Below are 13,067 nucleotides of genomic sequence, written 5' to 3'. Positions count from 1 at the left end.
AGGAGCTTTAATGTCCTAGATTTATTTTCAGTGTCCTTATTTTTGCTACAAGATAATGGAGTTAATATTTTAACTATTAGTTACTGGGTGAATAGCACTTCTAAGTATATAATTTATAGTATATATCCTCTGAGTGATATATCTATATGTGTGTGTGTGTGTGTGTGTGTGTGTGTGTGTGTGAGGTGAAGTGAAAAGAAGTTGCTCAGTTGTGTCCGACTCTTTGCAACTCCATGGACTGTAGCCTACGAGGCTTCTCCATCTATGGGAATTTTCCGGGCAAGATACTGGAGTAGGTTGCCATTTCCTTCTCTAGGAGATCTTCCCGACCCCATGATTGAACCCAGGTCTCCCGCATTATAGGCAGACGCTTTACTGTCTGAGCCACCAGGGAAGTCCGTGTGTGTGTCTGTATGTATGTGTATATAAGGGGCTTCCCTGGTGGCTCAGTGGTTAAGAATGTGCCTGCAGTGCAGGAGACCTGGGTTCTATCCCTGGGTCAGGAAGATCCCCTGGAGGAGGGCATGGCAACCCACTCCGATATTCTTGCCTAGAGAATCCCATGGACAGAAGAGCCTGGCAGGCTGCAGTCTATGGGGTCGTACAGAGTCGAACACGACTGAATCGACTAAGCAGCAACAGCATGTGTATATAAATATAAATAGAAGAGAGAGATTTTCTATTTTTAAAAACAAAAGATCTATGAATATCTGTGAATTTTTTAATGATAGAGTATTTTCTAAAGTATAATTTTACTTTTTAAACACAAAAAAATGTGTCTTAGTCTGTTGTATCACTATGCTTTATAAAGTTTCCACTTCATCATTGTTTTTATATCCTTTTGCACACATTTTCTATTTTAGAAATAACTTTGAAATCTATTTTGTCAAAATACTGACAAGAATGTATATATAATACTGTAATCATTTGTCTGTTGACTTACATATTTATTGTTTTGATGGGATTAAGTATGAAATCTTTTTGTTTTTTATTTTGTTTTTTTTAGCTATTTCTAGGGATTGCATACTTTTTTTTTTTTAACTAGTATTTTTGAGTGTCTACCTTGTGCTGGATTCTTCAGGTACTATAGTGAATAAACTGGACATAGTCTCTGAACTCAAGGAAATCATTTTACATTTCTGATGAGTGTGCCTAAAGAACTCTAATTATTCTTTAGGTATTTTTTGAGGACAAGTTCTTTTGCCCAGGGAAAATGTATAGATACATAATAATTCATTTACCTTAGCAATTCCCAACAGACATTCCATATTTCTTCCAAAAATGAAAAAAAAAATCTTAAATAAATTTTGTGACCTTGGAAAATGGGGAGTTTTTTTTTTAAGTCATTGATGTTTTATATATGTAAATATATGTTTTATATATATATAAGAGCACCTCTTTAGTTGACTTGCTAAGACTAAAATCCAAGTTTTCTAATGCCTAGAGAGTGCTTTTCAACCACGAAGGTTTTTAATTAGATCCCTCAGGTAGTAGTCTCAAACTTTTCTGTGCAGAAAACTCACTTGGGGCATTTGCTTAAAAGAGATCTGGAGATGACCTAGGAATTTGCACTTTTAATAAAACACAAGGTCCTGGACCACTGTGTCCTATGACAGCCATGGATGGACTTCAGGTGGTCCTGTTCAGCCCTGAAGCTATGACTACATGATTTTTTTTTTTCAATAAGAGAGTCTAGAAGAATTTTGAAGACTTTCATTAGTTTCTCAGAAAATCCTGAAAAATAACAAGATGCTATATGGCATTGTCGACTCAATGGACGTGAGTCTGAGCAAACTCTGGGAGATAGTGAAGGACAGGGAAGCCCAGTGTGCTGTAGTCCATGGGGTTGCAAAGAGTCAGACGCTACTGAGCAACCCAAACAGCAACAGCAATTGGGAGCAAGAGTTTATGAGTGGAAAAAGTAGCAATAAGAACCCCCAAGGAAAGGCCTAAAATGGGGGAAACACTACACAGCAGCTGTAGATACTCAAGTGGGATTGTAAACCAGACCTCAGAACAATGTCCCCTCAGCTGCTGTTTGAGAAAATCTTAGAAGTTGACTGACATGTTGGTGAACTGGTGTTCATTGGTCAAAAAAGCTAGAGAAACATTAAATCTTTAACATTTTTAATTTATTATAGAACTACATAGACTTTAGTATACTAATTTGCACTGTGAATAACTTTTATTTTATATTTTTTTTGGCTATGCTCTGTGGCTTGTGAAATCTTAGTTCCCCTAGATCAGGGATTATTGAACCCAGGCCCCTAGCAGTTAAGAGAGCAGAGTCCTAACCATTGTACTACCAGGGAATTCCTTGTGAATCACTTTAGAGAATATTTCAGTTCAGTTCAGTCGCTCAGTCGTGTCTGACTCTTTGAGACCCCCAGCACGCCAGGCCTCCCTGTCTATCACCAACTCCGGGAGTTCACTCAAACTCACGTCCATCTAGTCGGTGATGCCATCCAGCCATCTCATCCTCTGTTGTCCCCTTTTCCTCCTGCCCCCAATCCCTCCCAGCATCAGAGTCTTTTCCAATGAGTCAGCTCTTCGCATGAGGTGGCCAAAGTACTGGAGTCTCAGCTTTAGCATCAGTCCTTCCAAAGAACACCCAGGGCTGATCTCCTTCAGAATGGAGTGGTTGGATCTCCTTGCAGTCCAAGGGACTCTCAAGAGTCTTCTCCAACACCACAGTTCAAAAGCATCAATTCTTTGGTGCTCAGCTTTCTTCACAGTCCAACTCTCACATCCATACATGACTACTGGAAAAACCATAGCCTTGACTAGCCGGACCTTTGTTGGCAAAGTAATGTCTCTGCTTTTCAGTATGCTATCTAGGTTGGTCATAACTTTCCTTCCAAGGAGTAAGCATCTTTTAATTTCATGGCTGCAGTCACCATCTGCAGTGATTTTAGTATGTAGTAATTCCTGAATCTATCTGATCATAGAACCCTTTTCTAATGGTTACATCTTTGAGAAATGCCTTTAACAAAGGGAAAAACACTAATCGCTGAGTGCAGCACAGAAATAAGTAACTGTCTTCAAAACCTTGTCATGAAGAAAAGTTTAAAAAGTGTCCTTAATATTCTAAATGATAGATAGAATTTTATATTTTAGAAAAAAATTAGTAAAATATATAGGGGGAAAATGCCCTCAGCTATATGGTTATTTTTATTTTTTACATGAACTTATTCATTGTTAGTTGATAGTGAATTTAATGCTGTCTTGCTCTAAAGTGCAAATTTAGTTTTTTCCTTTATACTTTTCTTAGGATTTAGGAGAAATTTGTATTTCCTAAGAATCATAGAGCTCATTCTATAGTAAAACAATAATCCTTGTTTCATACATTTTATAACTATAATTGGTGGCCAGCTAAACATAGTTGCCTGTGTGTAAACATTTATGTCCCAGATTTCTTGAAGTAAGACAGTTCTACAGTGATAAAACAGAAAAACCAAATAGGTAAAGACCAGATCAGCTTAAAGGGGGAAAGCAAACTCCTGGATTGATTGCATCCAGATAAGGTTTAATGGAGAGGTGATTTGGAGGAGAAGAGCAAATTGAAACTTGAAAGAAAGAAAAGGAGATTAATTCAGTGAAGGCAAAAGCAGAAGGAACTCCTGCTGGGGAAAACCCCATCCTAGCGTGGTTAACAGAGAAATATAGATATGCTTGGGCAGATAGAAATCATGAACTGAGGTGTGATGATTAAAACAGTGTTGTTAGATACTGTGGGGAAGAATCAGCTTCAGCATCAGTCCTTCCAGTGAATATTCAGGACTGATTTCCTTTAGGATTGACTGGTTTGATCTCCTTGCAGTCCCAAGGACTCTCAAGAGTCTTCTCCAACACCACAGTTAGAAAGCATCGATTCTTCGGTGCTCAGCCTTCTTTATAGTTGTCTAAATCAGAAACTAACAGTTATGCAATAAATAACATTAGGTTTTAGACCTTATTCAGTTCAGCTTAATTCAGTCACTCAGTCGTGTCCGACTCTTTGAGACCCCATGGATGTAATTCTTTGGCGCTCAGCTTTATAGTCCAACTCTCACATCTATACATGACTACCAGAAAAACCATAGCTTTGACCAGATGGACCTCTGTTGGCAAAGTAATGTCTCTGCTTTTTAATACGCTGTCTAGGTTGGTCATAACTTTTCTTTCAAGGAGCAAGTGTCTTTTGATTTCATGGCTGCAATCACCATCTGCAGCGATTTTAGAGCACCCCAAAATAAAGTCTCTCACTGTTTCCCCATCTATTTGCCATGAAGTGATGGGAATGGGTGCTGTGATCTTAGTTCTCTGAGTTTTAAGGTAACTTTTTCACTCTCCTCATTCATTTTCATGAAGAGGCTCTTTAGTTTTTCTTCGCTTTCTGCCATAACTGTGGTGTCATCTGCGTGTGAGAGGTTATTGATATTTCTCTTGGCAGTCTTGAATCCACCTTGTGCTTCATCCAGCCCAGTGTTTCGCATAATGTTCTCTGCATAGAAGTTAAATAAGCAGGGTGACAATGTACAGCCTTGACGTACTCCTTTCCCAATTTGGAACCAGTCTGTTGTTCCATGTCCAGTTCTAACTGTTGCTTCTTGACCTGCATACAGATTTCTCAGGAAGCAGGTCAGGTGGTCTGGTATTCCCATCTCTTGAAGAATTTTCCACAGTTTGTGGTGATCCACACAGTCAAAGGCTTTGTCATAGTCAATAAACAGAAATAGAAAAACTTTTTTGCCTTTTCAATGATCCAACAGATGTTGGCAATTCATTCTCTGGTTCCTATGCCTTTTCTAAATCCAACTTAAACATCTGGAGGCTCACGGTGCACATACTGTTAAAGCTTGGCTTGAAGAACTTTGAGTATTACCTGGCTAGCGTGTGAGATGAGTGCAATTGTGCGGTAGTTTGAGCATTCTTTGGCATTGTCTTTCTTTGGGATTAGAATGAAAACTGACCTTTTCCAGTCCTGTGGCCACTGCTGAGTTTTCCAAATTTGTTGGCATATTGAGTGCAGCACTTCACAGCATCATCTTTTAGGATTTGAAAGAGCTCAACTGGAATTCCATCACCTCCGCTAGCTTTGTTCATAGCGATGCTTCCTAAGGCTCACTTGGCTTCCCAATCTAAGATGTCTGGTCTAGATGAGTGATCATACCATCATGGTTATCTGGGTCATGAAGATCTTTTTTGTATAGTTCTTCTGTGTATTCTTGCCACCTCTTCTTAATATCTTCTGCTTCTGTTAGGTCCATACCATTTCTGTCCTTTATTGTCCCCATCATTGCATGAAATGTTCCCTTGGTATCTCTAATTTTCTTGAAGAGATCTCTAGTCTTTCCCATTCTATTGTTTTCCTCTATTTCTTTGCATTGATCAGTTAGGAAAGCTTTCTTATCTCTCCTTGCTATTCTTTGAAACTCTGCATTCAAATGGGTATTTCTTTCCTTTTCTCCTTTGCCTTTCACTTGTCTTTTTTCAGCTATTTGTAAGGCCTCCTCAGACCACCATTTTGCCTTTTTGCATTTCTTTTTTTGGGGGATGGTCTTGATCACTGCCTCTTGTACTATGTCATGAACTATGAATCCACAGTTCTTCTTGCACTCTGTCTATTAGATCTAATCCCTTGAATCTATTTGTCACTTCTACTATATAATTGTAAGGGATTTGATTTAGGTCATACCTGAATGGATGGTCTATTGGCTTTCCCTACTTTCTTCAAAGGTCTTCCTTACTCAGATTTCACCAAATTACCCTAATAATGTTCTTTATAATAAGATAAAATACTGATCATGTATTGATTTCAGTTGTCATATCTTTTTAGACTCCTTTTGACTAGAACATTTTCTAGTCTTTGTGTTTCCTAACATGACACTTTTGAGGAATACGTCAGCTTTTTGGTAGAAAATCCCTCAGTTTACTTTTATCTTATACTTCCTTGTGACTAGATTCAAATTATGCCATACCTTAAAAAAAAAGAAAAAAAGAATTGTATAAGATATGATTTTGCAACAGCAAATCACATTTCCTATTAATAACTCTGCATCATTTAACATAATTACTTAATTGTCATGTTTGCATCAAACAATACACTTATCTCTAGCTTCCCAGTGGGGGAGGGGAATGATTCTCCTAGGAGATTTTATCTGTATTTACTAAAGAAAAAACTTGATTTAATCATTAAGGATCTTGTTAATTTTGATGGCTTAAGGAGTCATAGATTGTTCTAATATTGAATGAGAAAACATATAACATGTTCAATATTTTTGATCTACTCTTTTTACAGTTACTCCTGAATACCCACAGAAAGGAAGAAACTTCTTCCTCTCCTTAGATGAACTCAAGTTCTTATCACAGCTAGTAAAATCATTTTTGAAGTTGGAAAAAAATGTCCAGGAGTTGTTTGAAGAAATGTTCTTATGGCTCCGGATACCCAGGAATACTTCAGGTAAAATGCTCTTCTGCACATCTATAATTCTCTCTGTTTTTGCCTCCTGCTAATTGAATCTATACCATTACCTGAAAAAACATATATATGTGGTAGAATTTACAATAAATATTAAGTATAAAGCACACTGTGGAATTACATTTTTATCCTTTGTATGTTGTCAATGGATTAAGAAATTCATTGAATAGTTTGAATTAAAAAATCATTGTAAGTAAATCTTGGATCATTATCTTTAACTAAAATTAGATCAACATTTTTTTTAAACTCAAAGAAACACAACCTGGCCTATGGAAAGAACAAGCACACTGGATGATCTAGTAGTACCTTTTTTTGTTGCCTGATGACCTTGAGCAAAATATTAGTTTCCTTAGACCACCATTTTGTCATCTTTAAAATGATAGTATAGGACTAAATCAAGTTTCTCTTTATTTTCTTTCAGAATTTAGTACTTTAGATTCCAATATACTGTGTAGAATTTTGAGAATTTAATGATTTAATGAATGTAAAATATTTAAGGGAATGTCTAGCATATCATAAGCAGTAAATATGAGTTGTTACCATTGTAATTATAATTATACAGTAAGTTATTTTTAGTTAGTCTTAACAAAATTCTTTTTTAAAAAACTGCTATGTGTGTTCGAATACTATTTGTAACATTAAAGGTAGAATTCAGAGGCACAATGGGTTAAGGCACATTTTCTGTTTTCATATCTGTATTTATAAAGATTTTCATACATATCGGAGTGAGTTATCCAAAGTTCTCTTTTACATAATGCGCCATGTTATTTTAAGGAGAATAAATGTAAATAGTGGCTGCATTTGCAAAACAAAGTGAGGGAAGCAAGTGATTAACAATTAATCTACAAACTGCAAAACCAACTTCCAAACCTGATTTCTTAGTGAAGAATTACATTTAGTTTAATGTATTTCTTTGTTTACCTAGCCTAGGTAGATAATGTTAGAAAAGTTATAGAACTGGAGTTTACTTTATATTAAGCATAGCTTACTGGCCTTCTGTGTTTCAGGTTAAGCTTAAATAGCACTATTAAATCATAAAATAAATAATGTAGATCATTTTTTCCCCCAAATTTGGTTGTAGTTTGAAAAAAAATATAGAATATAGATTTCTGAATCTGACAAAAATCAAATGAGAAAAATAATGAAAACATAGAATAGATATGAAAATTAAAAGAATGAAAGGTTAGATTTTTTAGGAGGTAATGTTGAGCCCTAAGGATCTAGAGGATTCTTAGATCTAGAGGATCTAAGGGGATCTTCTAGATGGAACTGACCAGATCAAAGAGAGATCTGAATAGAGAAATATGACGTTCTGATTTTTATTGACTTGTTGGTGCCACAAGCAGCTGGCACTTGGTGTGGTGCGCATCCATCATGCCTGGCCAGATTTGGCATCTCTCATCCACATCTCTTGTAGATCTTTTCTGAGGTATGGTTTAAGAAACAGGGTGAACTCCAAAATATCTAGATCCCTATCCATTTTGATTCATCTTATATTAGTCTTAGGCAAGGCCCTTGAAATAACTCAGTTCTGAGAACTTTATTCTTCTTAAGGGAAGCATAAATTCAAACCTAAAATTGTATAGTAGAGGTATTGTAAAGATATAAAACTTAAATAGCCAACAATTGAAGCAAAGATTTGACATATACTGATTTCAGGAAAGGAAAATAAGAAAAAGCTGGTTCAACAGCACTGGATTGAGATCAAGCAGTGTTGAGACTTGCAAATGCTGTGCATGAGAGCAATAATTAGGTTCATTGAATAAAATTAACAGAGAAAATATATAATTATTCCACAATATACTGAGTGAGTGAGTGAAAGTTTCCCAGTTGTGTCCGACTCTTTGTGACTCCATGGATTGTAGCCCACCAGGCTCCTCTGTCCATGGAATTCTCCAGGCAAGAAAACTGGAGTGAGTTGCCATGCCCTCCTCCAGGGGATTTTCCTGACCCAGGGATCAAACCTGTATCTCCTGCATTTCAGGCAGATTCTTTACCGTCTGAGCCACCAGGGAAGTCTTACCCCAAATTTGTCATCACCTAAACAGCTTGGCAGATAAAAGAAACTTCAGTATCATTTTAATAATACGTATTATAGGAAGACATTTGTGTGTTACCAAACATAGTACATGGAAGGAAATTTGAAGAATGACTATAAGAAATGTCTAAGTATTAGAACATCTTGTTATGAAATATGTGTTCTTCATTCATATATTTTTGTAACAAAGCCAAGATTTAATCTAACATAACTTCATGTAAATGACTTCCTGAAAAGAATATCTTGAGGGAAATCTTTAAGAAAAAATTTAAATCTTTTATTCAGTGTAGCCACATTAATCAATTCTTATCAAAAGACTTGGCTTCTTCAATCCCAAAGGAAACGATTTTTGAACGATTAAAAAAAACAGATGAATCTTAGGTTATCCTGATAGTTAATGCTTTGCTTAGAAAACTTGTGTGGGAGAGAAGGTGGTTCAGATCAAGTCATTTGGTTTTTGTGTATTTATTTTGATTGGAGCATATTTTGCTAATAAAGATCTTGGAAGGAGTTGCCTACTATGTCTATGTAACCAAAACAATATGATGAAAAACAAGGTTTTTTTATTCCTTGTCCAGATGTTTTAAAAATATCCAGGTGTTTAACATCACACAGAGAAAATATAAAGATGATTAACCAAATGTTTTACTCTTTTACTTTGATGTTTACTACTATATTGTATATTTAGCCAAATTGGCAGTGCTTTTAGGAATTTGAATTTGACACGATAGATTTTTGTAGAGACACAAGACATATTTTCTGAGAAAGAAAGGATATTTAGTTATGATATTTACTTGCTTTTGTTTGGTCATGATTCTATGGTTTTCTCTTTTGGTCATTTCAGAAAAATGATATGATATTATTTGACTGCTGTGGTATCTTACTGTATTTCTTTTAGGTCATCTTATCTTATGGCGTGGCCTCAGGTTTAATTTATGGAGCGCTTCGAATACTCCTTCAGAATAAAGCTGCTCTTCGGGCAGTTCCTCAAATTTTCCAAAGGTGGCATCTGAGATTTATCTAAACCAGGAGGTTTCTTGGCCCTCATTTTTTCTTTAGCCCCAGCAATGACAAAGAGCAATGGCTGCTTCAATTGGATGTAAGAAGAACACTTAGGGTTTGTCTCAGAAGAATCAAAGATTTCAGATCTTCTGAAAGATTGTTTGTACTCTTAGGGGGTCTTAAGAGGGGTCAAATGGCTTCTAAGAGTTCCTTAGCTAGATGGTTACGGGCTTGTATTAGGGAGGCGTATGTAGTTAAGGTAAAGAGGCTCCTAGGGTTTGTAAAGCTCATTACACTAGGACTTTAGCTGTTTCTTGGGCAGAGAGGTCGAAGGCTTCCACATTGGAAATTTGCAAGGTGGCCACCTGGGCTTCTCTTCATACTTTTCATAGTATTATCTCTTGGATGTAGTCTCTTCTACAGATTCAGCTTTTGGTGGGAGGTTGCTTGTGAGCCAGAAAAGAACAGTGAAGAAAAGAAAGACTCGTAGTTCCCACTCAGAGCTGCCAACAAGGCAAGTTGCTTTGTAGTGCGCACAATGGGAGCCTATGAAGACCAATTTGGGTGTGAAAGTGGATGTCACAGAGAAGCACTGCCAACCTCTACTCTCCATGAAAGAAAGCAGCAGTGTGGATGCTAACCAGAAGTGTAAAATGAACCACAGCGAACTCCGTAGGGAGAGGCTGTTCTGCAGCTGGCATCCCTGTGACCCTCTGCACTCTACTGAGGGCCTTTATCTGGGCATGTTCTTAAAGAAACCACTGTTGATTGCATGCAAATAACTATGCTTTAAAACGATGAGCCAAAAAGGGGGTACCTTTTCTAGACAATGTTAATAAGTGTATAGCTTGTCCAATATTAATTTTAGATAGGTGAAATAATTTGTTAAATGTTCAAAGAGCTCATAACATTTGACAGTGTCAAATTTTGAAATTGACCATTTTGAATTCCAAACAAAAATAAAAATGCCACAATCTGTTAAAATCGTGAGATATCCTACTAGTCTAGATTCAGTGTTACTAATCCTGCCTTAAAATAATCCTTTTGGCTTCTCTGTATACGATTAAATTTTTAAAAATCTTTTTAATTGGAAGGGGAGAAGATTATGCTATATAGGTTATCATATTTGCTCAATAATTCTTTTTCTATCTTACTATAGAATTGCTCACCAGCAAAAGAAGTCTTGGGAAGCTTATCTTATTTTTTAATTCATTTTGAAAATAGGCAGATGGTTTTTATAAACATCAAAGCCCATTACTTTGAGTGAATAAACATAATGTATTTGGAAATGAAATGATAAATACAAGCTAATTAAACTTTTTCATGTTTTAAACTATAGCTATACAATGACAAATAGTTATTTCCAAGAGTAGATCTGCAAAACTTGTACTTTGAATTAATGTTATTTTTCCAGGGTAAATATCTTTTACATCAGTTGTTTTTATGATCTATCTGTAGAAAAGTAAAGTAGCATTAAGAATCCAAGTGTTACCTCTTCATGTCATTGACAACTTGATCTTTATAATTTTTTCTTTTTTAAAAAATATTTTTTGAATAATAGTCCAGGCATACAGTAAAAGTTTTAAGCAAGTTAAATAATATATGGTTAAAATGAAGACTTTTTCCAATTCACTTGCAAAATCACACAAATCTTGTCATACTCTACAGAGATCCTTTTTTATTAACAATTATGTAGAAACACCTCATATTCAGAAAAACAGCTGAATGGTTTTCTATTGCTGTATGTACCACAATCACCTCCACCTTGTTTTTTTCCTCTTAATTTTGCTTCCACAAACAGTGATGTGGCAAATTTCTTTGACCTATGTCTTGTGTGTCCTCATGTATATCTGGACAGTAATTTTCTAAAGTGGAATTGCCAAGTAAAAAGCACTGATCATAGATAGGATGAAAAGACAAGACATAAACTGAGAAAAATATTTGCAAAATACACATCTGATAAAGGTCATGTATCCAAAATATACAAAGAACTCTTAAAGTTCAACAGGACAACAAAAAACTCAGTTTAAAAATGAGCAAAAGATCTGGGGAGCTCACCAAAGAAGATACACAGATGGCAAATAAGCATATGAAAAGATGCTCAGCATCATATGTCATCAGAGAAATGCAAATTGAAACAATGAGATACCATTATGCTCCTACTAGAGTGGACAAAACCCAGAACACTAACACCACCAAATTCTAGCAAGGATGTGAAGCAACAGGAACTCTCATTCATTGCTAATAGGAATGTAAAATAGTATATTCTGGATGGTATTGATGTATCTTATAAAGCTAAACATTGTCTTGAAAGTGAAGTCGCTCAGTCGTGTTCAGCTCTTTGTACACGATCTAATAATCACACCCCTAAGTATTTATGCAAATGAGTTGAAAACTTATGTCCACACAAAACCCAGCACATAAATGTTTATAACAGTTTTATTCTTAATTACCAAAAATTGGAAGCAGCTAAGTTGTCCTTCAGTATAATGGATAAACTATGGTATGTCAATACATTGGAATATTATTCAGTGATTTTTTTTTTTAAGAGGTATCAAGCCACACAGAAACATGGAGAACTTAAATGCAACCTAAATGTATGTTTCTAAGTGAAAGGACCTAATTTGAAAAGCCTACATACTATACGATTCCAACTATAAGACAACCTGGTAAGCAAAAGTATAGAGACAGTAAAAGATCAGTGGTTGCTAGGGAGAATACAGAGAGGAGAGGAGAGGTATTGTAGGTGGAGCACAGGTGATTTTCAGAGCAGTGGAATTAATATGTGTGATACTAATGGTGGATGCATGACATTGTGCATTTGGCAAAACCATAGACCTGCACAACACAAAAAAATGATCCCTAATGTAAATTATGGGCAAACTTAAAAAATTATTTAGCTAATAATAATCTATCAGTATTGGTTCATCAAAAAAGCAAGAGAGTTCCAGAAAAACATCTATTTCTGCTTTATTGACTATGCTAAAGCCTTTGACTGTGTGGATCACAATAAACTGTGGAAAATTCTGAAAGAGATGGGAATACCAGACCACCTGACCTGCCTCTCGAGAAACCTATATGCACGTCAGGAAACAACAGTTAGAACTGGACATGGAACAACAGACTGGTTCCAAACAGGAAAAGGAGTATGGCAAGGCTGTATATTGTCACCCTGCTTATTTAACTTATATGCAGAGTACATCATGAGAAACGCTGGGCTGGAGGAAGCACAAGCTGGAATCAAGATTGCAGGGAGAAATATCAATAACCTCAGATATGCAGATGACACCACCCTTATGGCAGAAAGTGAAGAGGAACTAAAAAGCCTCTTGATGAAAGTGAAAGAGGAGAGTGAAAAAGTTGGCTTAAAGCTCAACATTCAGAAAACTAAGGTCATGGCATCTGGTCCCATCACTTCATGGCAAATAGATGGGGAAATAGTGGCTGACTTTATTTTTCTGGGCTCCAAGATTTCTGCAGATGGTGACTGCAGCCATGAAATTAAAAGACGCTTACTCCTTGGGAGGAAAGTTATGACAAGCCGAGACAGCATATTAAAAAGCAGAG

General features: G+C 36.1%; 1 protein-coding gene across 7 annotated transcripts in view; it reads left to right on the top strand.

Moving 5' to 3' along the window:
- The window catches only part of KIAA0825 (KIAA0825 ortholog), a 430,821-nt gene that overhangs the window by 120,868 nt on the left and 296,886 nt on the right, over positions 1-13,067 (top strand). For all 7 annotated transcript variants that reach the window (XM_019965428.2, XM_019965430.2, XM_070792129.1 and 4 more), the window contains one exon: positions 6,281-6,442. In XM_019965428.2, the coding sequence (XP_019820987.2) occupies positions 6,281-6,442 (162 nt within the window). The remainder of the gene's footprint in view (positions 1-6,280; positions 6,443-13,067) is intronic.

The sequence above is a fragment of the Bos indicus genome, chromosome 7 (genome assembly GCF_029378745.1).
Source record: "Bos indicus isolate NIAB-ARS_2022 breed Sahiwal x Tharparkar chromosome 7, NIAB-ARS_B.indTharparkar_mat_pri_1.0, whole genome shotgun sequence".
In the NCBI taxonomy this organism is placed as follows: Eukaryota; Metazoa; Chordata; class Mammalia; order Artiodactyla; family Bovidae; genus Bos; species Bos indicus.
This window is presented reverse-complemented; position numbering and strand designations above follow the sequence as displayed.